The 26,222-nt window shown below is 39.8% G+C and overlaps 2 protein-coding genes across 7 annotated transcripts in view; one reads left to right on the top strand and one right to left on the bottom strand.

Annotated features, from left to right (window-relative positions):
- The window catches only part of ddhd2 (DDHD domain containing 2), a 60,476-nt gene extending 56,792 nt beyond the window's left edge, over positions 1–3,684 (bottom strand). Inside the window, exons 1-2 of one of the 4 annotated variants that reach the window (XR_009062701.1) lie at positions 3,357–3,682; positions 2,897–3,042 (exon numbers count right to left, since the gene is read on the bottom strand). Coding sequence is in view for 3 of the 4 variants with exons in the window: in XM_057831419.1 (XP_057687402.1) it covers positions 2,897–3,016 (120 nt within the window). In the remaining variant the exon portion in view is untranslated. Of the gene's footprint in view, positions 1–2,896; positions 3,043–3,356 lie in introns of all 4 variants that reach the window. The other 3 variants (XM_057831419.1, XM_057831420.1, XM_057831421.1) reach the window with 3 other exon arrangements.
- Positions 2,781–26,222, top strand: part of si:ch211-166a6.5 (clustered mitochondria protein homolog) — a 76,492-nt gene continuing 53,050 nt past the window's right edge. Inside the window, exons 1-8 of one of the 3 annotated variants that reach the window (XM_057831415.1) lie at positions 2,781–2,868; positions 9,497–9,624; positions 17,291–17,400; positions 17,503–17,674; positions 17,929–18,066; positions 21,847–22,001; positions 22,081–22,235; positions 22,329–22,445. In XM_057831415.1, coding sequence (XP_057687398.1) covers positions 9,570–9,624; positions 17,291–17,400; positions 17,503–17,674; positions 17,929–18,066; positions 21,847–22,001; positions 22,081–22,235; positions 22,329–22,445 — 902 coding nt within the window. In that variant the 5' untranslated portion in view covers positions 2,781–2,868; positions 9,497–9,569. Of the gene's footprint in view, positions 2,869–3,086; positions 3,160–3,704; positions 3,724–9,496; positions 9,625–17,290; positions 17,401–17,502; positions 17,675–17,928; positions 18,067–21,846; positions 22,002–22,080; positions 22,236–22,328; positions 22,446–26,222 lie in introns of those variants that run through there. The other 2 variants (XM_057831417.1, XM_057831416.1) reach the window with 2 other exon arrangements.

Here is a 26,222-nt window from a genome sequence, read left to right as displayed (position 1 = left end):
CATTTAGAGTGCATTGATGACTCTGAAAAACATTAAGGGCTAAAGCATCTTCTCTCTTGCAAGATAAAAAAAAAAATCTTAAAATATTTGCAAAACAGGCAAGCCTGAAGCTTCTGGTTGCAGCCTGCCTTCACGCTGCTGCAGGGTCCTTCTAAAATCCTACCGTCAGTCAGCGGCGGCCACAGTGGCCCACACAGATGCCTGATCAAAAAATTTTTTGTATCAGCTTTTTGTTGTTGTTATAGTCCATATATCGGCCTGATATATTGCCTTGCCGATTTATCGGTCGACCCCTACTGACTACTACATCTTTTTCTTGGTGACTTTCAGTGTTTCCTGAAAGCCTAAAAGTTGCCGTTTGAAATGAAGTTTTGTGTCTATGATCTATGATTTGCTTTTTTCTACACGCAGATCCCCCCAGCCCCCCACACGCGCACACACAGACACAAAGAGTGACTATCCACTGGGACTGGTAATTCGATAATTTTTATCAGGGGAAGTATTTTGTAGATATTTTGATGGATGGCGGCCTGAACTGAGTGCGGTTGCTAACAATTTAAAGTCAATTTACTGTGAAGCGTGACCATAATTCCAGTTCAAGCAGAGTTGTTTTCGTCAATGATGACGACGATGAAAATATTTTGCCAACGAACACTTTTTTTCATGACGATGAGATGAGACGATAACGACCTACAAACGTGTTTCGGGAGGGTAAAACAAAGTCCGTCAAATCTTACAATAGTTGACATTTTATGTGTAGTTAGCCTGCATCGTAGCATTGTCCATTTGTATGTCTCATGTGACGTGCTGCGTAAGCCTGTCCCAATGTGCAATAATTCCATTTATCGCGCGATAAATAAAAATGAAGGCGGTAATTTTTCCGCTGCGATTTAACGCCTCGCGTGCACGTGCGTGCGCACGTGCGGCAGACGCGCTGTTAAAAGTTCGGATTCCTCGTTACCAACTGCGCAAAATGCATCTTCGTTCCAGGTCCGGCAAAAACTAGCGCCGGAGCCAATCGTTCCCATTATATCCTATTGTTCAACGTATACCGGCCGCGTCAGTCGTCCGGGGTGACTGTAGACCATCTATGGCGCGCCGGTGTTGTTGACGTGTGGGCGCTCCCGTCAGGAGTGACATTTCACGCGGGGCGGCTATTTTTCGGCACAACGCCGGATATTTACAACGAAGTCCGCCAAAACATTGTTACCAACTTGGCTGCTACGAACAACCTCGCTTTGACAACGAACAGCTGCTTCAAACTCGTCCTGTTTATGAAAGTCGATTGACATTTGCTGGTGCTGTGTAGTAATGTGCAGACGTGACTTCAGCGGCGCTTGCTAACTTTCTTAATGCGCGCAGACACTAAATATCATGAAATGGCAAACTAGATGTGCTACGTTCCATGCCATTGGCTACGAGAGCCCAGAGTGATTATGGGACACGTAGTCCATACACTACATCGATGAATTCTAAACTGTCATGACTGAATGGAAGTTAAGAAGGCCAAATCAATCCATACCAGTGACGATAGATAATGTTGCAAATATTGTTAATTCAGTACGTGACACAGATGGATTCGGACCACAAATAGGACGTCTTGCTCATGTAGTAAACCTAGCTACTAAGAGAGCTGTAGCAATCAACAGTGTGCCCTGCCTCACTTTACAAACAGTAAAGATTGTTCTCAGCACTTTCATACAAATTTTTTTCAGATCAGTAAGAAGTCAGCACATAAATATTATGCACTAAAATGCATGTTTATATGATGGCAATTTAATTTTTGCTCGCTCACAAAAAAAAAAAAAACCCACTAAAAAAACGAAACAAAAAATATAATTGTTTTTTTTTTTTTTACAGAGCATTAAATGTATTGAATCGGATCGAAAATCGTGTCCCCCGTATCAAAAATCGTACCGAACCATGACTTAACTGTATCGTTGCATCCCTATGGAACACCATTGCAGAAGCTATGACGATAAAAGTTTTCATTTGCCTAAATGCTTAAGTTATTCAGGTGCATTTTTTTTTTAAACACATTTTATTTATTCTGTGTTTCTGTGTGGTATCAATATTGTTGTTTTTTACCTAAGAGGCATGGTCTATTGTTTTTAGTTGTGATTTCTCAAAAAGTATTTTTGAACTTAAGAGTAAATATTTATCACGTTTAAATGGGTGTACTTCATCTATTAATATATACTGTATTCTCATTGTGTTATTGTAAATTGGTTTGAAAAAAATTGGAGGCACAATAATATCGCATATCGCAATAATTTATGAGAATAATTATCGCACACTAAAGTTTGTTATCGCGACAGGCCTAGTGCTGCGTCACTCCCAGACTCACCAGTATGTCGTCTCTAGTCTCTATGCGGGCTTGCACACACGCTTGTTTTCTTATCTTGGTCAGAGAGAATAAACAATGTTGCTTTAGCTCTGTGCTTAGTGATTATCACACAATAAATGTAACTCATAGTGTTAGCATAGCGTTAACATCGAGTGTCCTCTTAAACTCTGAATTTTTTAATGTTTTTTTTTTTACATACTGTTCGTGGCATCCAGATGGGTATAATGAATTGGAAAAAAGTGTACCATTTTCCTGCCGAGTGTGTATTATCCTGCATTGCATTCCCAATATTTGTATGACTAATTTGAATAGGCTTCAAGTAAAAATGGTGGCAAATTTGCAGTAAACAAGATGATGGGGCGGTCCGCATCTGGCCCGCCACCCTTGCTGAAATCTTCAATCAGTAGGTTCAATTTGAGAGAAGGCTGTTCAGCTGTTGAACATCATCACACGTGTTGAAAACCTCATGCAAACTCCTCCCACCCTAGCGGGACCCTCCTGAAATGTAAACAGCATTCATGGTAGGTTGCATTAAAAGAAAGGTCTCACCTGGTCCACATGTGTGTTATCTCCTGTCACAGTACTGGGCCTCTTCTGCTGGTGGTCCTCGTTTTTAGCAAAAGGGGCAGTCTCAGATAAAGCCCCTTGGTCACCAGAATTGAGGGACATTAGCTCAACCTTATTCCCACCTACTGCTGTGACGGAGTTGGGCAACATAATAACAGTGTCAAACTTTAACTACACAAGTTGTTTACATTCACATGAGCTATCGCTGTATCATCGCGATGGTGGGATAAAGGACAAAATATAACGTGAGCTAATACTATAGCTTCGATCTAACAACGCATGTTACATTATTTAAAACACATTTGAATCATATTCTGTCCGCCTTCGCAGGATGTTATGTGTACATGCTAGCTCGGTTTAGGTTGCGAGAACGAGAGCTGTCTTAATCGTCTCATAGTCATATTTTTAATGATTACAACAGAAAAGCAGGAATAAAACTCACCAACAACCTCCAAAATGCTCTTCTTAGGTTTCGTAGTCGTATTTTTCTAGACCCGATAACTAGCAACATTAGCCAAGGACGGTCTGTCAAATGGTGTTACGTTCAAGTACTATCGGGAATTAAAAGACTAAATATAATTCTGAACTTGTAATCGTTTTATTATTTTCTATATTTCTTCATTGAATGATTTTGCATATAATTTTAGTCTCATATATTAGCTGTAAACAAGTCCTAGAAACATAAATTACAAAACCGTGTAAAGCGTAAAGTGATGTTTGCATTTACGAGGAGCTATCTAGGGCAGCACTACATTGCCCCCTGTCTATACGATTACGTCACGGGTTTGTTGACGTTTTCTGATTCCACGGTAAGTACAGTGTGCTGTGAGCACAGCGGTGTATTTCATCATTGCGGTGCCCATTCTTAATCAGTTTCATCTTATCTGTAGATCTGTAAAAGTAAGCATAGTATTCTTGAGGATTTTGGTCAACTTTACGATCGATATTTGTAACTTTTCTGTCGTTCCTCAGAGTTATTTAATGTTATGTTTATGGAATTCTCGTCAAATTTAGAAGAGCCTGTTGGTCTTGTTTGGCGTAGATGTGTAAATGACATTCACTCACAATATGTGAGTAACCACATCACAAGGACCAGACACACCCAATTGAGGAGAAAAAAAACCGTAGTAGTTTCATTTAAATATGACTCCACTTATTTAGTCATGCATGTCATCTAAGGTCACTGGTTTTTACATACAGAATTTTCAGGTTAAGACACGCCTCAACGGGAAAATATTGCATCTTGTTACGAAAGAAATTTCAGGATACAAAAGGAAAAAAATATAGTATGGCTGCTTGTTTTCCGAAATTTCCAGGCTCGCGGTGAATCAGTAACAGAATAACGATGTTTATGAAATTGTGGAAGTCTGCCAGAGGATTACGTACGGGTTGCTTGGCTGTGTTCCTTTGCCGCTTTGCTGGAGCGTTTGGCTCCCCGCTCATTTGTCACGGTAAGCGCTTTTCATTGTAAAGGAGTATTTTGTTGTGAACGGTAACGCAGGGATTCTGGGATTGACAAACTCAGATCTAGCGTCATCGTTGCCATTTGTTATACTTGTTTGCTTGCTCCTGTGGGACTGTAATCAATAAATCTCATTTATTCTGCATTTTCTAATCAATAAACATTGTCTATTTTGCAAAAGTGTGCCTGTTACTGATTCACCGTGAACCTGGAAATTTCGGAAAACACTGCTACTCGCAGCTACCAGAGTTTACTTAATGTAACATACTTATAGCTGCTCTGCCATTGGCTATTGCCTAGCATTCCTGGCATCTAATTGGCTAAGAGTATGTATTCTGTATGTTTTCTTGTGTATCCCAGCGTCCTCTTTATTCGCCCCTCGTGTTCTGACAGCTTTACATGTGTGTACGGGTATTCACCGTGTTCCGTTCCTACGCTGGCGACAGAACCCGAATTTCCGCGCAAGTCGGAATCAACCCTTTAAGTACCCCATAATAACTATCCAAAAAGTCCAAAAGTATTGTATTTTGTTTAATGATGGAGGATACACTGGCCTCTGGTGGCAGCAGTGACAGTCTGGTTGGACTGTCGCCTTATGACTGAGAAGTAGACTCTCTCTGGTTTGGCCCACATAAGGCTGTAAGTTGTTTCAGCTAATATATGTTTATGTATGCAATAGTAATTAAGTTTGTTTGCTACAATTTGTGGAGTTACGTGTGAGCGATTTGCTATGAAAATTGTAAATACGTTAGCATTTGTAGCATATAAATTAGCGGACTTTTGTTAGGCAAATTAGGCTAATTTAATCAACTAAATTTAGATATTAATCAGACTACATAGACGTTTGAACACCAGTTGTTTTGTGTCAAGGGTTTTATTGTTAAAACGCATGTCGCTTCAGTGTACATATGTGTGTTACAGCTCAAATTGTCAAAAATGAAGGAAGTAAAAAGCTTCAAAAAGCACAATTGTTTGATGTCTGTAAAGCTGAACAACTTCATGTTTAGTGAGGACCGAACATGTCATTTTAATAAAGTAAGTTAAAAAATAAGATACTGTGATGTACAATAAAGTCCTGTTTATGCGACTGGAAAAAAAAAAAAAACGACTGGAGACAAAATGGCGGAGGAGACAAAGTCGTGTAAGTCGAGTATGTCGTAACCCGGGACTACCTGTAGTAACTTTTATTCTTTATTCTTGTTTTTTCTTTTACATTATACACAACTCAGTGATTTTACGTTTATCGTGCAGTAGTCTAATTGTAACATGTATTTGTTACATGTTTTGATGCATTTTATGTATTAGAAAAGATTTATGTCTGAATTTTGGGTGGCTGTGAGTAATTGACGGATACCTGAGAAAAATTTCCTGTTCATTTACGGTGGTACTGCTACTTACGAACGTTTCCACATACAGAATTTTCAGGTTAAGACACGCCTCAATGGGGAAATATTGCCTCTTGTTACAAAAGAAATTTCAGGATACAAAAGGGAAAAATACAGTATGATTGCAACTTGCAGTTTACTTAATGTAACATACTTATAGCTGCTCTGCCATTGGCTATAGCTTAGCATTCCTGGCATCCAATTGGCTAAGAGGGACCTCTACTCAGGGCCATGCCTCTACTGTATGTGTATGTGTGTATCCTAGCCTCCTCTTCATTCGCCCCTCGTGTTCCGACAGCTTTACATGAGCGTATTAACTTTTTTTCTTTATTCTTCTTTTTTTACATAATGCACAACTCAGATTGCATGTTTATTGTTCAATAATCAAATTATAACATTTATTTGTTACATGTTTTGATGCATTTTTATGCATTGTAAAAGATTTATGTCTGAATTTGGAGGGGGGCTTGGAACGGATTAGGGTATTGTTTTCCGAAATTTCCGGGTTCGCGGTGAGTCAGCAACCAGCACACTTTTGCTCAATAGACGATGTTTATTGATTAGAAAATGCAGAATAAATGAGATTTATTGATTACAATCCCACAAGAGCAAGCAACAAGTATCAAACAATTGGTAACGATGACGTTAGATCTAGTTTGTCAATCCCAGAATCCCCACGTTACCGTTACAGGACAACAAAATGTTGCTTAACAATGAAAATCGCTTACCGTTGACAAATAAGCGGGGAACCAAACGCTCCGGCAAAGTGGCGAAGGAACACAGCCAAGCGACTCGTACGTAATCCTCTGGCAGACTTTCAGGGAGTTGGGGGAATCTCCCGACTCTTATAGGCACGTCTGACGCGGGGACAAGGGTGGCCACTCCCTGCCCCCACGAAAACGCACCACCCGAACCCGTGAGACCCCCCCCCCGCAAGGGTATGAGATTCCTGACCCAGTTGAGGCTCCCAGCGGTAAAAGTAGAATGTTTATTTATCTTGTGAGATTCCCTCCTAACTATGGAACTCAAGCACGTACTATGGTGCAAAACAAGTTATCTCGTGAGATTCCCTCCTAACTGTGGGACCCAAGGTGAAAAACAATAATGTGCTAATGTTAAGGCATCACATAATATTTTCCCCCATCAGGTATTTACATGAAAAACGCAACTCTACTTCCAGAATTTTCAAGTTCCGAAACTACTTCCAGAACCAATTCATTGCGTGAGTAGAGGTACCATTGTACAGTGGTATGAAAATATCTGAACCTTTTGGAATTTCTCACATTGATCACAGTGATCTGATCATTATCAAAATCCCACAGATGAAAAACTGTCTGCTTTAATTAAAACCACCCAAACAATAATAGGTTTTCATATTTTAATGAAGATAGTATGCAAACAATGACAAAAGGTGGAAAATAAGTAAGTGAACCATCACATTGAATATTTTTGTGCCCCCCCACCCCCATGGCGGCAATAACGTCAACCAGACACTTCATGTAGTTGCAGATCAGTCTGGCACATCGATCAGGACTAATCTTGGCCAATTCTTCTCTACAAAACTGCTATAGTTCAGTCAGATTCCTGGGATGACTGGCATGAATGTATGTCTTTAGGTTATGGCACAGCATCGCAATGAGGTTCAAGTCTGGGCTTGGCCACTCCAGAACGTGTATTTTGTTCTTCTGAAAACATTCTAAAGTTGATTTACTTCTGTGTTTTTTGATCATTGTCTTGTTGCAGCATCCATCCTCTTTTGAGATTTAACTGTCTGTCAGACGGCTTAAGGTTTTCCTGTAAATCATCCCAACTTTTGTATTCATTCTTCCATTAATGCAGTTATCCAGACCCTGAGGTAGCAAAACAGCCCCAAATCATGATGCTCCCTCCACCATGCTTAATGGTGGGGATGAGGTGCTGATGTTGGTGAGCTGTCCTATTTTTCCTCCACACATGACGTTGTGTGTTACTCCCAAACAATTCAACTTTGGTTTCATCAGTCCACAAAATATTTTACCAGAACCTCTGTGGAGTGTCCAAGTGCCTTTTTGCGAACATTAAACGAGCAACAATGTTTTTTTTTAGACAGCAGTGGCTTCCTCCGTGGAATCCTCCCATGAACACCATTCTTGGCCGTAGTTTTACATATAGTTGATGTGTGCACAGAGATATTGGACTGTGCCAGTGATTTCTGTAAGTCTTTAGCAGACACTTTAGGGTTATTTTTTTACATCTCTGAGTATTCTGCGCTGAACTCTTGGCGTCATCTTTGGTGGACGGCCACTCCTTGAGAGAGAAGCAACAGTGCCAAACTCTCCATTTGTAGTCAACTTCTCTGACAGTCGATTGATGAACATCCAGACTTTTAGAGATGGTTTTGTATCCTTTCCCAGCTTTGCACAAATAAACAATCCTTGATTGCATGTCTTCAGACAGCTCTTTTGACCGTGCCATAATGCACATCAGGCAATGCTTCTCATCAAGACAATTCTTCCCAGGTGTGTGTTTTATAGTGGGCAGGGCAGGTTTAAACCACTCAGCAGTGATTGGGCACATACCTGACTTAAAATGTTTGATAAAAATTGGTTTCAATTGCTCTTTAAGGGCCTTTTACATGGTGACTCTCCGAGAAAACGAAACATTTCATGTTTGAATTTATATGGTTCAGTCTCCATTCCGCATGAAAACGATGTAGTATTCATGCCACTCCCTAGGGGGCAGTGCATATTTACAAGGCGACAGCAAATGATGCACTTTGACCTCCTCAGTCCGGAAGACAACATGCCCACCCACTCCAAGCAATGGCATTTTCTTTTGTTCAAAAAGGCACACAAATGGAAACATTCAACCTATTTAAATTAAAATTTTATAAAAACAGTAAATTAAAGCCGCCATTCTGCCATATTTGCTGTTTTTAATGTTTAGCAGCACCGCTGCGCACGCGCAATGTGACGTGTACGAGTGCTGACGTTATTGGCGCGGGAGCTTTTGATATGCATGCAGAGCAACTCCCTCTCAAGCCCCCGCAATCGAATTCCCCTACTTTGGAGTTAGGATTCCAAGGTTTGCGTCTTTGTCTTCCGTTTTCGCCTACACCATACGAACGCGAGGCCACTCCGCAGCACAGTCATTGCGTCTTCGTGTCGCAGAGTCGCCATGTAAACTGCCCCTAAGTCTCCTCAGGCAGAGGGTTCACTTACTTATTTTTCCCCCATCCGTCATTGTTTGCATACTATCCTCATTAAAATATGAAAACCTATAAATGGTTTTAGTTAAAGCAGACACTGTATTTTCATCTGTGTGATTTTGACAAAGATCAGATTACATTTGATGGTGATTTTATGCAGGAATGTGAGAAATTCCAAAAGGTTCAGATACTTTTTCAGACCACTGTAAATGATTCACGGGCTGACTTTACAGAGCAAAATATATTTACTTCATTTCCACTTCCTAAAGTTTAAAGGGAGTCAAACATGCCAGGGATAGAAAAAATGAGCACAGATAGAATGCGTAGACACACCCAATCTAACAAAGTGTGGGAGACACGCAGAGTAGACTGACTGTGTGGAGCAACAGGAGGGTGGGGCTTTTTTTTTTTTTTTTTTTAACAGAACAGATAAGTTGAGTTTGCAGAACAGAAGGGGCAGGAGTCAGAGTCCTACAGTCATTTACTTTCACTCTTGCCTTACAAGTCATCCAGCTGCACATTTTCAGCTACTCTGTATTGCATTCCAGTCTGAGGCAAGACTAGCAGTTTCCAGCCAAGTGAAGCCAAAACACTAAAGGAAAAAGGAATCGATACGCAGACATGAAGGACAAAGTGAGGAAAGGAGCAGCAGGAAGAGCACAAGCCAAGACGAATGGTGAGAAAGTCAAACAGGCTTGTTTTTCTCTTGTAGTTTTCTCTCCTTCTTTTTCTTTGGTGCCTCCCTGTTGGAGAGTTAGAGGGGGTGGGTGGGACATTCAACATGCTACTGCTGCTTTGAGTATTGTCTGCTTTTTGGTTTTCATAGTGCAAATACTGACAGAGACAAAACCTGATATCCAGGAATAAGGGAGTATTCGTTCTCTTACAACTTTCTTACCTTTGCCACTCCCCTTAGACAGGACGGAGTGGTTACGGTTGAATGTGTGCTGGCCTGTCTGCAGGTGAGCGTGCCCTAAGGCCCTAACTTATGGACATAATGTTCAACAGCTAATGTCACAGCAGAACAACCTCACCACAAAATCATGCAAAGTGACCATTCATTAAATAGCCTTTAACTCTTGGACTATAAACCGCAGGATTCAAAATGAAGAGATATAACTTCCATCATAGACTTCATAACCTATTGACATGACACGGGAACGAGGCCGACTGGACGGGGCCTATTTTCAAAAACTATAAATTAGGGCTGTCAAAATTATCGCGTTAACGGGCGGTAATTAATTTTTTAAATTAATCACGTTAAAATATTTGACGCAATTAACGCACATGCCCCACTCAGATTAAAAAGACAGCAGTGTAATGTCCGCTTGTTACTTGTATTTTGTTGTTTGGCGCCCTCTGCTGGCGCTTGGGTCCAAATGATTTTATGGGTTTGGGTATTGAGCATGGTGTAATGACATCAACAATGTCGAGCTACTAGTTTATTTTTTGATTGGAAATTTTACAAATTTTAATAAAATGAAAACATTAAGAGGGGTTTTAATATAAAATTTCTATAACTCTTCCTAACATTTATCTTTTAAGAACTACAAGTTTTTCTATCCATGGATCGCTTTAAGACAGTGGTGTCCAAACTATTCCACATAGGGCCGCAGTAGGTGCTGGATTTCATTCCTACAAAACAAGATGACATCTTTTCACCAATCTGGTGTCTCACAAGTGTAATCAGTTGATGGTAGTCAGGTGCTGCTTGTTTTAGCACAAAATTAATTGGTTAAACTGTCTGTGCTCGATTGGTAGGAACAAAAACCAGGACCCACAGACGTCCCGATCTATCGGGTCCGATCACGTCATTTTTTAAGTCGGAATCGGCAAAAAAATATCGGACATGCCTTTTTTGATATATATATATATATATATATATATATATATTTTTTTTTTTTTAATTTAAATCGTTTTCTAATTGTATTTAACGTTACAGACAAAATGTCTTACATTCATCCAGAGTCTTTAGTTTTGGCTTAAAGTAGGGCTATCAAATTTATTGCGTTAACGGCGGTAATTAATTATTTTTTAATTAATCCCGTTAAAATATTTAACGCAATTGACGCATGCCCTGCACGACCTACTCACGCTTTGTCACGTTCAATCTATAATGGCGCCGTTTTACCGATATATATATAGAGCTAAAAGGCAGCGTAAAATGAGTAGAGTGAATTTTGGCAGTCTTTGGAGCCTTTTTTTAATTGGCTAAAGCCTAACAATCCCTCCCTCAACAAGTCGAAATATCGTGGGGAAGCAATGTGGGGAAGCAAGGTAGTAGTTGATCTTTTTCTTAACACCCTATGTTACTTCCCAACGCAGAGACGATATATCGCACAGTCATGGTTGCACTTCCCATCATGCATTTGGGCAGAACAGTTAAATGGCTACAGTATCATTTACTGAAAGCTCAACAAATACACTAGATGGCAATATTTAGTCACAATATACAAAGTCACATTTATCGTGTAAGAATTACAAGTCTTTCTATCCGTGGATCCCTCTCACAAAAAAAAAGTTAATAATGTAAATGCCATCTTGAGGATTAATTGTCATAATAAACAAATACAGTACTTATGTACTGTATATTGAATGTATATATTCGTCCGAGTTTTATTCATTTTTTTCTTAATGCATTGCCAAAATGTATATGATCGGGAAAAATTATCGGGAATGATTTGAATTGTATCGGGAGCAAAAAAAAAAGCAGTCGGATCGGGAAATATCGGGATCGGTAGATACACAAACTAAAACAATCGGGATCGGATCGGGAGCAAAAAAACATGATCAGAACAACCCTATTAATAATGTTAATGCCATCTTGTTGATTTATTGTTATAATAAACAAATACAGTATTTATGTACCGTATGTTGAATGTATATATCCGTCTTGTGTCTTATCTTTTCATTCCAACAATAATTTACAGAAAAATATGGCATATTTTATAGATGGTTTGAATTGCGATTAATTACGATTAATTAATTTTTAAGCTGTAATTAACTCGATTAAAAATTTTAATCGTTTGACAGCCCTACTTCAAATATTTACAAAACCAAAGCTGCTAACGACCTAAAACCAAAACAGGCACCTACCTTAGCCATTTATGAGTCTCCTTGAGCAGGGGCATAAAAAAATTCGAAGTCGTTCCCTTATAAAACGCCAATTATTATTTGTTATAAAAGTATAACACAACTTAAAATGGCTATAAAAGTCTAAAAGATTTTACACTAGATGCACAAACATCACCAAATGCAGAGCTAATCACCTATATTTTCAGGATCAATAGCAATTTTTAACATTTAAGTTTTTTTTACCAAACTAGCAACTTAATTTTTTTTTTAATTTACTGCAAGTTTTCACACTAATAAATTACTCAATTTAACATCAGAAACTTGAGGAAAACATGCAGTATCAGTTGTAAATAATATGTTGCCTAAATAGATTATTATTAATGAATTCTATATAGAATCACAATTTATTAGAGAATAGAATAGCCCTTTATTATCATTATACACTTTATACTGTTAGCAAATGAGACTAGCGGCTGCCTGGCGTAAACAGAGCTTTTCTGGCAAAAATTCTTGTGAATAAATGCTTAAATCCTCATAGATATGCATGTAAAACAGTCTCGATTCTTAGTTAAAAGCAAAGAAACCGTGCAGTTAGCGTTTATTTTAAGTGTATTGAGGAAGTACAATGCTACTCTGTTAGCGAATGAGGCCAACGGCCGCCTGACGTAAACAGAGCTTTTCTGGCGAAAATTCTTGTAAATAAATGCTTAAATCCCCGAATTCTTCATAGATACGGACGTAAAACAGTCTCGTTTGTTGGTTAAAAGCAAAGAAAACGTGCAGTTGGTGTTTGTTTTACGTATATTGACGAAGTACAATGCTATTATGTTAGCGAATGAGGTTAGCGGCCGCCTGGCGTAAAAGGAGCTTTTCTGGCGAAAATGTTTGTGAATACATGTTTAATCCCTTCATAGATATGGACGTAAAACAATCTCTATTCTTGGTTAAAAGCAAAGAAACCATGCAGTTAGCGTTAATTTCCGTATATTGACGATGTACAATGCTACTATGTTAGCGAACAAGGCTAGCGGCCGCTTGGTGTAAATAGAGCCTTTGTGGCGAAAACTCTTGTGAATAAATGCTTTAAATCCCCGAATTCTTCAAAGATATGGACGTAAAACAGTCTCGATTATTGGTTAAAAGCAAAGAAACCGTGCAGTTAGTGTTTCTTTTACAAATATTGTTGAAGTACAGTGCTACTATGTTAGCGAATGAGGCTAGCAGCCGCCTGGCGTAAAAGCTTTTCTGGCGAAAATTTTTGTGAATAATTGTTTAATCCCTTCATAGATATGGACGTAAAACAATCTAGATTCTTGGTTAAAAGCAAAGAAACCGTGCAGGTAGCGTTTATTTTACGTATATTGACGATGTACAATGCTACTATGTTAGCGAATGAGGCTAGCGGCCGCCTGGTGTAAATAGAGCTTTTGTGGCGAAAACTCTTTTGAATAAATGCTGAAATCCCCGAATTCTTCATAGATATGGAAGTAAAACAGTCTCGATTCTTGCTTAAAAGCAAAGAAACGGTACAGTTAGCGTTTCTTGAAGCGTTTGTTGAAGTACTGTGCTACTATGTTAGCGAATGAGGCTAGCGGCCGCCTGGCGTAAACAGGTTTAGTGGCGAAAATTCTTGTGAATAAATGCTTAAATCCCTAAATTTTTTATAGATATGGACGCAAAACAGTCTCGATTCTTGGTTAAGAGTAAACTATGAGGCTAGTCAATTACAAAAATTAGCCGCCTCCATGTGTAAACAAAGAAGAAAATTCCTGCGAATAAATGCTTCAATCACGCACGATACATGCATGGTACGAAAAATATAATATTTACCTTGAATCCCCGAACAAGTCACTCCTGAGACAATCCTTCCTGTTTGTATGCGGTATAGCTTTCGTAGTTAAATGTAATATCGTAAGTAAATCCGATCTTAAATCCGACATGAGCGTGTGCCTTCTTCGGCTATTGCTAAATGAAGCTCGGCCCCCTCTGATAAGGCGTCGCGCAAAGAATGAAGAAGTGACGCGTCAATAGTTATGAAGTATATGCTTCCATTTAAACTGTGAGGACTGGCTGTGAACGCTCATATTTCAATACCACTGACGGCGCTAGATGTCCAATTCATTTGGACTGGGAGGAGCGAATGAGCGAAAGTTCACTCATCCCTCGCAGTCTTGATGAATTGGACGTCTACTGCCGTCAAGGGCAGCCAATGAGTTAAATGAGTGCCCTATAAAGGGTTAAAAACATTTAGTCAGGCCACAAAAATATACTTGTCAACTATGCAGGTTGCTGCAGTAGTAAGTCACCTCCAGTCGAGAAGAGGGTGATGGCTGAGTGCCAGAAAAGAGGAGGAAACTTCCTTCAACCAATTGTGAGGGAGAAGCTGTTCTTTGGGTGCTTTCCAATGGTGGACTCCCACGCTGACAGCAAGGCTTTTATTGTAGAAAGGCCACATTCCTCCCAAATGAGTGTGCGAAGTTCTTGGAGAAGGTGTAGTAAGATGCACACGCATTCATGAATCCTTAACTGCAAGGCTAAAGCTGTGTTAGTTTATGTGTGCAGTCTCCGCATGCCACTCCTGGGTGTGGTTGTCCCCTCAACTCCTCATGACATGAAGGCTAATAGGCAAATTCAACAGGTTCAGTCACAATGTAGGTTGTGCATGCTAGGTCCTGCTCTATGTAGGGGGTATGTGTATGCGTTTGTAAAGAATGAAGACACACCCATTTTTTTTTTTTTCATTTGACCGAATTCACTTTCACCTTGCTCGCTACTTCTCAAGTCACATTTATCACTCATTCATTTGTTCATGGACTTACAGTGGGGCAAATAAGTATTTAGTCAACCACTAATTGTGCAAGTTCTCTCACTTGAAAATATTAGAGGGGCCTGTAATTGTCAACATGGGTAAACCTCAACCATGAGAGACAGAATGTGGGGGAAAAAACTCAGAAAATCACATTGTTTGATTTTTAAAGAATTTATTTGCAAATCATGGTGGAAAATGAAAATAAGTATTTGGTCAATACCAAAAGTTCATCTCAATACTTTGTTATTAGAGGTGTGCAAAATTTCCGATTCTTAGATTATTCGCGATTCGGCCGTGCAAGATTCGAGAACGATTCACAAACATCCAAATTCCGATTATTGAAATATGCCAAGTAAAGCGAAAGTACAACAACGGTTGATTCACAACATTAAATTGATTGAATGTAGTTTAAAGCTGCTGATACAGAATGGGGACTGGAGTTTTTTTATTTAATGTTATTTTTGTATATTTGTTTACTGCTATATGTTAACTTGATACTGAAATAGTAGTTTGGTTTAGCCTGAGAGTATTTTTGAACAATTTTGGAACTAATGTACAAAACTTTATTGAAAAAAAAAAAAAAAAGGAGGGGGGTGCATCAATAATCGTTTTATAATCGAATCGGAGCCTCTGAATCGTAATCGTAATCGTAATCGAATCGTTAGGTGCCCAAAGATTCCCAGCTCTATTTGTTATGTACCCTTTGTCGGCAATAATGGATGCCAAACGTTTTCTTCAACTCTTCACAAGCTTTTCACACACTGTTGCTGGTATTTTGGCCCATTCCTCCATGCAGATCTCCTCTAGAACAGTGATGTTTTGTGGCTGTTGTTGGGCAACACGGACTTTCAACTCCCTACACAGATTTTCTATGGGGTTGAGATCTGGAGACTGGTTAGGCCATTCCAGGACCTTGAAATGCTTCTTACGAAGCCACTGCTTTGTTGCCCTGGCTGTGTGTTTGGGATCATTGTCATGCTGAAAGACCTAGCCACGTCTCATCTTCAATGCCCTTGCTGATGGAAGGAGATTTTCACTCAAAATCTCTGGATACATGGCCCCATTCATTCTTTCCTTTACACAGATCAGTCGTCCTGGTCCCTTTGCAGAAAAACAGCCCCAAAGCATGATGTTTCCACCCCAAATACTTCACAGTGGGTATGGTGTTCTTCGGATGCAATTCAGTATTCTTTCTCCTCCAAACGCGAGAACCTGTGTTTCTACCAAGAAGTTCTATTTTGGTTTCATCTGACCATAACACATTCTCCCAGTCCTCTTCTGGATCATACACCTGCACCAGGCTGGGAAGACTGAATCTGCAATAGGTAAAATGCTTGGTGTAAAGAAATCAACAGTGGGAACAATTATTAGAAAATGGAAGACATACAAGACCACTGATAATCTCCCTCGATCTGGGGCTCCATGCAAAATCTCACCCCGTGGCGTCAAAATGATAACAAGAACGGTGAGCAAAAATCCCAGAACCACACGGGGGTGATCTAGTGAATGACCTACAGAGAGCTGGGACCACAGTAACAAAGGCTACTATCAGTAACACAATGTGCGACCAGAGACTCAAATCCTGCACGGCCAGACGTGTCCCCCTGCTGAAGCCATTACACGTCCAGGCCCGTCTGCGGTTCGCTAGAGAGCAGTTGGATGATCCAGAAGAGGACTGGGAGAATGTGTTATGGTCAGATGAAACCAAAATAGAACTTTTTGGTCGAAACATAGGTTCTCGTGTTTGGAGGAGAAAGAATACTGAATTGCATCCGAAGAACACCATACCCACTGTGAAGCATGGGTTTTGTGTTGGTTTTCTCCTAGTGTGACTTGTCCCTGTGATTGCCCATTGATTTCACCTGTTGTGCCTCCTAGTGTATCCTCCAACTTGCATCGTGCTCACCTGGTCCTCATTGTGTCGTTACCCCTTGTTTGTGTGTGTATATATAAGCTCCCAGTTTCTTTTTACTCCTTGTTGCGTCATTGTCTATGTCAATGTAGATGTCGAAGTCCTGTCCAAGCCCTCGTGTATTAGTCCCTCCGATAAAGTAAGTTTTGTTTGAACCTTGCCTTTTTGATCCCCAGTCCTTTTGGTTGTACTTTGTGTTTTATGTTGGTTATGATTAAAACCTTTTTTGAGTTCTCTGCCACCTGTGTTGCATTATTGATTCCCTGCATTTGGGTCCACACAACCTGCCTGCCCACGCATTTCCTGACAGGTTCTCGTGTTTGGAGGAGAAAGAATACTCAGTTGCAGCATACCCACTGTGAAGCATGGGGGTGGAAACGCTTGTGGAAATGCTTTGGGGCTTGCACAATTCGTGGTTGACTAATTACTTATTTACCCCACTGTAAATGTATCATTTTCTCCACTCAATCGTGTAAATGTTTTCAAACTTTCAGCATATAGCAGTATGAAGTCAAAAGTACATATATGGTTTCTCCTGTCAAACAGATGTTATCAGCCTGACTCATGGTAAAGATGCTCCTGCTACCAAGCTAGAAGATGACTCATCATTCCCTGTCAAGATCCAGGGAGCTGGTGTGGAGCCTTTTGAGTTTCAGGTACATAACCGGCCTGGAGCAAATGTTGGGTCTCTCAAGTGTAAAGAGAGTTGTCATTGCAATGTCTATTCCCGATTGCCATTCCTGTGTATTTTTGTGCAGATTTGTGGATTTTGGCAAGTTCAAGATGCGCTAACAACTTTGCTCTCAAGAGATGAGGTCGCCCCACGCTCCAACCTGTACTTGACCTTTGCTGGAACACCTCTCGACCCCCTTGCTGGATTGCAAACCATAAAGGGACTTAAACCTGGAGCTGTCCTGCGCCTGGTTGAAGGTACCACCTATATCTACTGGATGGGTTCTTTTTTTCGTTCAAATATTTTGACTGGTGTGAATTCGTGTATTTTGCTGTAATGAAGTGAATCTGTTAGATTGTGATTAGCCAGTTTATATCAATTATGGTTTCTTTTGACATGCTAACTGAATCGAAGGATGCTTTCAGAAATAAAGGCAGCATAAAGCTTTACTCGATTGCCAATTTCTTGAAGGATAATGTGACTTTTACTCTAACATTGTATGCCTTTCCAGAGCCTTTCACTGCCCGCTCAGCGAGGCACCACTTGGCTCGGGTCCTAGAACTTTTGAGGGCATCAGGACCCCAGGACGCATTGAGAGAAGGACGTTCACCAAGCTTACTGGACACACTTACAAATGCACATGCACCAGGTGGGTGCACATATTTTAATCATTTTTCAGTATAGAGTAGAGGTGCAATATTGAATCGATTAATCGACAGCTAATCGATTAGCAACAACTAACAACTAATTAGCGACAACTAATCGATAACAATTTTAGTAACGAATAAGTAGTTTGGGACCGTCTACACCAGAGGTTGCGCTAGACATTTTCGTTGTCTGTCATTTTGACTGACAGGGTCATAAAAATCCGGTCATAATCTATTTTTACCCGACACTTAAATTTTTAAAATGATAATGATGACATATTCAATAGTATTTAGTTTTCATTCATTTTTAATTAATGTTGTAACGCTTGCTTGGCGGCGAAAAATTAGACACGGAAGTCGTGGTATTTTTCTCCCTCTTTTTACTCTGCTTACCGCCAACAACACCAACAAAACAACAGCTCCGCCCCCAAAGAAAAAGAGGCAACTATATAGACCCCAATCACCAACGTCACACAATGATCTTAATTGTGGTTGTCAGCCCAAAATCTTCTAAATATATATTAAATGCATCTTACCAGATATAAAATGACTACTACATAGTCTGTGGTGATCGTTTGGTGCCCAGATTACTTGTCGAATTACAGCAGTCCATCTCGCTCTCATCTTCGGGTCTCTCCGTCTATCTTCTCTGTTACAGCAACCAACCGCCACACACGCCTTCACCATTTTGATTATTAATGTTAACGAGCAGAAAAACACGCCGTAATAGGAGGCATGTACGTAGCGGTAATGTGTAAACACAGCCGACACACAATATGGCGGCTCCAGTCAGGGGGGGCGGAGTTGTGACGTCATGTGATTGGGGTCTATACACAGTCGGCAATCTAGTCCACCAATTGGATGACGCGCTGGCATACCGGGTGCACCAATAAGAACCTCGCGTTGATGTGTCAATGCCGCCGCCAGACCCCGGTGACGCTACAATATTCTGACAGAATAGCCAACGACGTCATGCATTAAGAGAGACAATAGCTAATTAATATGCTCACTCGCCACCCTGTGGTCTGGGGTGTGAATTGCAACCTGTCAAAATGACGGACGGACTTCAGTTTTTTCCGTCACCGTTTTAAAAAACCGGTCAACGACGGAAAATATTCGGTTAACGCGACCCCTGGTCTACACCGTAAACCTCTCTAAGTTCTGGAAATTATAACATACATATATAGACCCCATCACATGATGTCACAACTCCGCCCCCTGACTGGAGCCGCCATATTGTCCGTCAGCTCGTCGTGTATACACATTATCGCTACGTGCATGCCTCCTATTGCGGCGTGTTTTTCTGCTCGTTAACATTAATAATCAAAATGGTGAAGGCGTGTGCGGCGGTTGGACTTGAAGTTTTACCGTATTCTGGGAGACCCGAAGAGGAGAGCGAGATGGACTGCTGCAATTCGACGAGAAAACTGGGCACCAAATGATCACCACAGACTATGTAGTAGTTATTATATACCTGGTAAGATGCATTTAATATATATTTAGAGGGTTTTGGGCTGACAACCACAATTAAGATCATTGCGAGGCTAATTGCCGACAACATACAGTTTCAAATTCAAGATGTTTATTTCTTCCGCCGTCATTATTTTTTGAATAATATTTTGCTGGTACCAAGTGAAAGAAGCTGGCCTCGTCTATGGATCATCAGTTAAACAGGGGTGTCCAAACTTTTTGCAAAGGGGGCCAGATTTGGTGTGGTAAAAATGTGGGGGGCTACCTTGGCTGATTTACGTAGAACAATATATTTAAACAAATTTTAGCAAGCCCTTCTGTGTGCCACATTTGCTTTATTATTATTTTTTTTTTAATTCATAATTTCAACAATCTCGCCTTTGTGGCGTTCTCTTTCGACACTCGGGCTCTTGCGAAATACTGCTGCTGTGAAAATAAATTAGCTTCAAGTTGCTTTAATTTCTCGCTGCGTATCTTCCCTGTAATGTTGTCGTACATGTCAGCGTGTCTTGTTTGGTAATATCGCGTCACATCGAACTCTTTGAAAACAGCGACTGTCTCTTTGCAAATGAGGCAGACACAGTTGTTGCGTATTTTATTGAAGAAATAGTCCAATATCCACCTATCCTTGAAGCGTCGGCCATCGCAGTTAACTTTTTTTTTTTTTATTATTGTCGCCATTTTAGAAAATTGGAAGGGTCACACGGGGTAATGTTGCTTAGAGTGCTGCTGTTAAAGTTTTTCAAAGTTTTGTGAGAATAGGCTGAGTTTCTGTGGACAAGATAGTTGTAGATATCAGGGTAGCAGAGACGGCGAAGACAGCGGGTCGAAAAATATCGATTTAGGCATCAAATATGGATCTGGCAAATGAATCGACCAAAGCTTTTCCACATAACGCCTTTTATGGAACACATCCAATGAGTTTATAGCATCTGAAAGCACCGGAGCTTCCATGAATTGCACTATAAATTGCACGATAAATTGAGACCATTGAGAATACGGACACACAATGACGGACAATATGAATTCTGGTCCGCATTAACCGCAAAAAACGAGGGATCACTGTACACTGTGGTGATGGTGAGTCATCCAAAGTCTTTCCAAACAGCTATTCAAGTCATCTAGTGAAAATTTCTTTAAAAAATATATATATATATTTTTTTTAATATCGCAATATAATATCGCAATATATCGCAAACCCCCCAAAAATCGCAACAATAGTTTTTTCCAATATCGTTGAGGCCTAGCCCCAACCTATTAACGGTCTTAAATGTAAGAAGGAGGATTTTAAATTTAATTCTAAACTCGACTGGAAGCCAGTGAACGTCCTGGAGCACAGGGGTGATGTGCTCTCTTCTATTAGTTCCTGTTAAAAGTCTTGCTGCTGCGTTTTGGACTAGCTGAAGACCTTTTAGAGAACTTTTAGGACAAGCAGCAAGTAGGGAGTTACAGTAATCCAATCTAGATGTAACGAACGTGTGAATTAATTTTTCTGCATCGTTTTTAGATAAAATATTTCTAAAGAGGTGAGTAAATGAAGCCAATTGCATTGTTTGTATTCTTTGTTGATGACACGTTACTACTTATCACAGAGGGCTAAGCTAGTTAGCGATTAGGCTAATCAGTGTCCTAAGCGTCCGTTTCAATTCAGTTTAAGTTTATTGTCCCCTAGGAAGGGGAAACTTATCTTACACCAGGTAACCATACAGATAACATAACAATAACTCATACAATTGCAATAAATAACAAACTACAATTTAAAAATGCTATAAACAGCTTTGCATCTAAGTGAAAGAATTGTGCAAATTTAGCAACCTAATCGCACTTGGTAAGAAGGAGTTCTTTGTCCTGTTGGACTTAAAACAAAGGACTCTAAATCTCCTGCCTGAAGGAAGGTTTGTTTGTATTGTGTTTCGAAGAAGCATACTATCGCTTGAGTTACTGTATTGTTTGATAGTAATTTGATAGTACGTTTCTTTTCTTTCTAATTTTTTTTTATAAAGAAACCACACATATAAACCCATTGATATAAAAGCTTCGCCTTTGAGTCTCAACACAAACTCCCATTCAAACTGTAAATTGTCATACAAGAGAGTGTGCATTGAACGTGGATTTTGTCTTCACTGTTACTTACAACATGGCTCAAGTTAAACTGTGAAGGTAATAGAAAAAAGTGACATTTTCCGATTAATCGTTTGAGTAATTAGTCGATTATAAATATAAACGTTAGCTGCAGCCCTAGTGTAGAGAATTCATTGCAGCGACACGCCTATAAAATAGTAATAAATAGATAATAGACATTTCTGCTTCAGAAACAAGTTTACCAAATGGAAAAAGCCTGAAACGCTCTGCAAGCAACCCAAAATCCGAAGCACTCAACAATGATGGTGCACCCCCTGAGTACCTCCTGCCTGGTTCCTCTGACAGGCCACTCATGGCCTTACTTCCACACAGCTCCCAGCCAGAAGTAAATACTATACCAATACTTTAAATGTAATTACATGATTCTATACCTCAATTAACGTTTTGAATGTTGGTGTTATCAGATCCCAACCTACCTCAGGGATTTGTCTCTTAGCTCTTGGGACCCTCCTCCAGGAAACAGAAAGTTACAAGGAGACTTTCTGTACATTACTGTGGTGACAACGGAGGGACAAAGATGTGACGTTACATCTTGTCCGAAAGGTTTCTTTGTTAACAGGTAACAGTATATACTGTATATATAAGTACACAAATTTTTATATACTTTTTTTCTCGCAAAGTTTTTAAAATCATCTCTTTTTATTCATCTCAGATCTACACAAGAGGTTTTTGATCCCCGTCCTTCCCAATCATCCCCGGTGTGCCACTGCTTCACTGACCTGCTCTGTCATATTAGCCCTGCCTTCAAACAAGCTTTCACTAAAAGCAGGTAAAACTACAACAACAGTGCGTGGCGTATGCGGCGGGGGAAATAGTTCCAATGAAACTCAAATGGAGATAAAATGGAGTACATTTGTCTATTTGAATTTTGTCCTTAAATGTAATGGTTTCTCTTGCCCAGTTTTGTCAAAGATTACTAAAAAAAGTAATTAAATTACTGAATACACCTCAAAAATGTAATGTAGTTACTTTACTGGTTACTTTATTATCAAAGTAACTGAGTTGCTGTAAAAGTAATTTATCGGTTACATTTTACCATTTTTTTCTCCATTTGCTGCCTCGACATATGAATGACAACAGAAAAATGTCATCATATTTAATTGACTTTTGTCAAGTTCAAAAATAGACCCTTAGGTAGACATTTGTAAAATTACCCAAAAATAAGGAGAGAAGACACTCAGTTTTCTTGGCCAAGGAGAGCAAGGAGGCACTAGAGAGAGAAATGCTAGATTACGCTGTATAGTCACCAAAATTGATCTAAAAAAAAAACAAAACTCCTTGCTCTTTCTTTTATTAGGGGTTTGTCCTAACACAGAAGGGTGCCGCCCTAAAGGGAGGGGGAAAGCAAGCTGGAGACACCCATGTGATTTTGGTTGGCTATGTGTGAGCATGTAGGTGGAACTAACTAAATACAAGTGTGTAAGCAAGGGCACTTAGGTAAAGTGGTCAGAATGACCCAGACACTTCAGTTATGCAACGCTGCGTCCATGGAAGATGTCCTCGAATGGAAGACTGTCCTCGAAAGTCTAGACGAAAGTCCAAACGTAAGATGCTGAAGATCTAGTTACGCAATGTTGCAGCCATGAAGCAAGGCAGTTGTCACCCCGACCCTTTTTAACACTTTGTAACACTTAAACATTATACTACAGCCTAGTATAGCAAGCAATAATCATTTACTGGTTATATCAAATAAGAAAAAATATGGCAATACAGTATGTATTAGGTATATATGAGCACAAGCAAATATTCAATCAATCAAGCAAATATTCAATCAACCCTCGATAATTAACTCAACAACTTTCAGATAATTGAATTTAAAGAGGAAGATCAAAATTTTTCCACATAAGGCTTAATCTTCGAGTTAGTGGGGGGTTTAATTAGTCGATGGAGTTGATTTCAACCACCATTGACTCTCGCTAGCTTATCCATTCAGGAGCCTTGAAACTAACAAATAACTGACAAACTGCATGGAAGTTGTTGAAATCAACTCCACCGACTAATTAAACCCCTGCTAATTCAAAGATGAAGCCTAATGTCAAAAATTCTGAACTTTGGATTTGGGTTTAGGGTTAACAGCATATCAGTGCCAATGTAAAACAATACAAATTGACTGCACAACAATCAAAAACACACAAATGAATTGCAATTAACAGTGTAATAAACACAAAGGTGGGGGCAGGCGCGAATGAGCGCGCACAACTCAGAAGTGCGGCGTACACACACACGCAGTCAATTTGGCCACAAAATGTGGCGGTGTACAGTGGGGCAAATAAGTATTTAGTCAGCCACTAATTGTGCAAGTTGAAAAGATTAGAGAGGCCTGTAATTGTCAACATGGGTAAACCTCAACCATGAGAGACAAAATGTGGTAAAAAAAAAAAAAAACAGAAAATCACATTGTTTGATATTTAAAGAATTTATTTGCAAATCATGGTGGAAAATAAGTATTTGCTCGAGACCAAAAGTTCATCTCAATACTTTGTTATGCACCCTTTGTTGGCAATAACAGAGGCCAAACGTTTTCTGTAACTCTTCACAAGCTTTTTAATCACTGTTAATCACTGTATTTTAGCCCATTCCTCCATGCAGATCTCCTCTAGAGCAGTGATGTTTGGGGCTGTCGTTGGGCAACACAGACTTTCAACTCCCGCCACAGATTTTCTATAGGGTTGAGATCTGGAGACTGGCTAGGCCACTCCAGGACCTTGAAATGCTTCTTACGAAGCCACTCTTTTGTTGCCCTGGCTGTGTGTTTGGGATCATTCGCATGCTGAAAGACCCAGCCACGTATCATCTTCAATGCCCTTGCGGACGGAAGGAGATGTTCACTCAAAATCTCTCGATACATTGCCCAATTCATTCTTTCCTTTCCACAGATCAGTCGTCCTGGTCCCTTTGCAGAAATAACAGCCCCAAAGCATGATGTTTCCACCCACATGCTTCACAGTGGGTATGGTGTTCTTCGGATGCAATTCAGTATTCTTTCTCTTCCAAACACGAGAACCTGTGTTTCTACCAAAAAGTTGTATTTTGGTTTCATCTGACCATAACATATTCTCCCAGTCCTCTTCTGGATCATCCAAATGCGAACCGCAGACGGGCCTGGATGTGTACTTTCTTCAGCAGGGGGACACGTCTGGCAATGCAGGATTTGAGTCCCTGGCGGCGCATTGTGTTACTGATAGTAGCCTTTGTTACTGTGGTCCCAGCTCTCTGTAGGTCATTCACTTGGTCCCCCCGTGTGGTTCTGGGATTTTTTCTCACCGTTCTTGTTATCATTTTGATGCCATGGGAGATCTTGCATGGAGCCCCAGATCGAGGGAGATTATCAGTGGTCTTGTATGTCTTTCATTTTCTAATAATTGCTCCCACAGTTAATTTCTTTATACCTAGCGTTTTACCTATTGCAGATTCAGTCTTCCCAGCCTGGTGCAGGTCTACAATTTTGTCTCTGGTGTCCTTCGACAGCTCTTTGGTCTTGGCCACAGTGGAGTTTGGAGTGTGACTGACTGACTTTGTGGACAGGTGTCTTTTATACCGATAATGAGTTAAAACAGGTGCCATTACTACAGGTAACGAGTGGAGCCTCGTTAGACCTCGTTAGAAGAAGTTAGACCTCTTTGACAGCCAGGAATCTTGCTTGTTTGTAGGTGACCAAATACTTAATTTCCACTCTAATTTGGAAATAAATTCTTTAAAAATGAAACAATGTGATTTTCTGTTTTTTTTCCCACATTCTGTCTCTCATGATTGAGGTTTACCCATGTTGACAATTACAGGCCTCTCGAATCCTTTCAAGTAGGAGAACTTACACAATTGGTGGTTGACTAAATACTTATTTGCCCCACTGTATCTACACTATCCACTTGGGGGGCCTGCGCTTGACAGTGACGTTCTGTTATTCTCCAGGGTCCCCCCAGGATTGATAAATCTAAATTCAAGACTTTTAAGACCTTTTTTAATGCCATTTCAACTGAAAATGTATACTTTTCTCGCACCCATTATTTAGATAATATTGAATCATATTAAAAAAATAAAGCACTGAATATCAAATTTAACCTCAATTACTAAGTGTGTTTGACAAAAGAATGCACATTTATTGAAGATACAATTAAAACACATTTAAATTTAAGGTCTTTCAGAATTTTTTTCCCCAGGATAAAATGGATTTTACACTATTTTTGTAAAGCAACTTCAGAAATTACATTTGCAATACAACAGGTTTCCCTTTTAAGAGGACCTAGTCAAGGTGGTAGGTAGGTGATTGTCAAGTTGGCCACCTTAACTGTAAAGTGCTTGCAATTGGCAGTGAAAGTTTAAAAAACTGCCACTAAATGGCAGTAGTTTACCATTAATTACCACAAAATAAAAAAGCTACACATGACCATTTCCTTTGGTAATTGTTTTTTTCTAATCACATTACAAGAAGTATACAAAACACATGTTAATCCTTTTTTAGCATTGAAGACATTTCTTTTAATCAGATAGAGAAAATCCATACTCTTATTCAATCAAGAAAAACATTTAAATATACCAGGAGGTGTTT

The sequence above is a fragment of the Corythoichthys intestinalis genome, chromosome 3 (assembly GCF_030265065.1).
Source record: "Corythoichthys intestinalis isolate RoL2023-P3 chromosome 3, ASM3026506v1, whole genome shotgun sequence".
Lineage (NCBI taxonomy): Eukaryota > Metazoa > Chordata > Actinopteri > Syngnathiformes > Syngnathidae > Corythoichthys > Corythoichthys intestinalis.
This window is presented reverse-complemented; position numbering and strand designations above follow the sequence as displayed.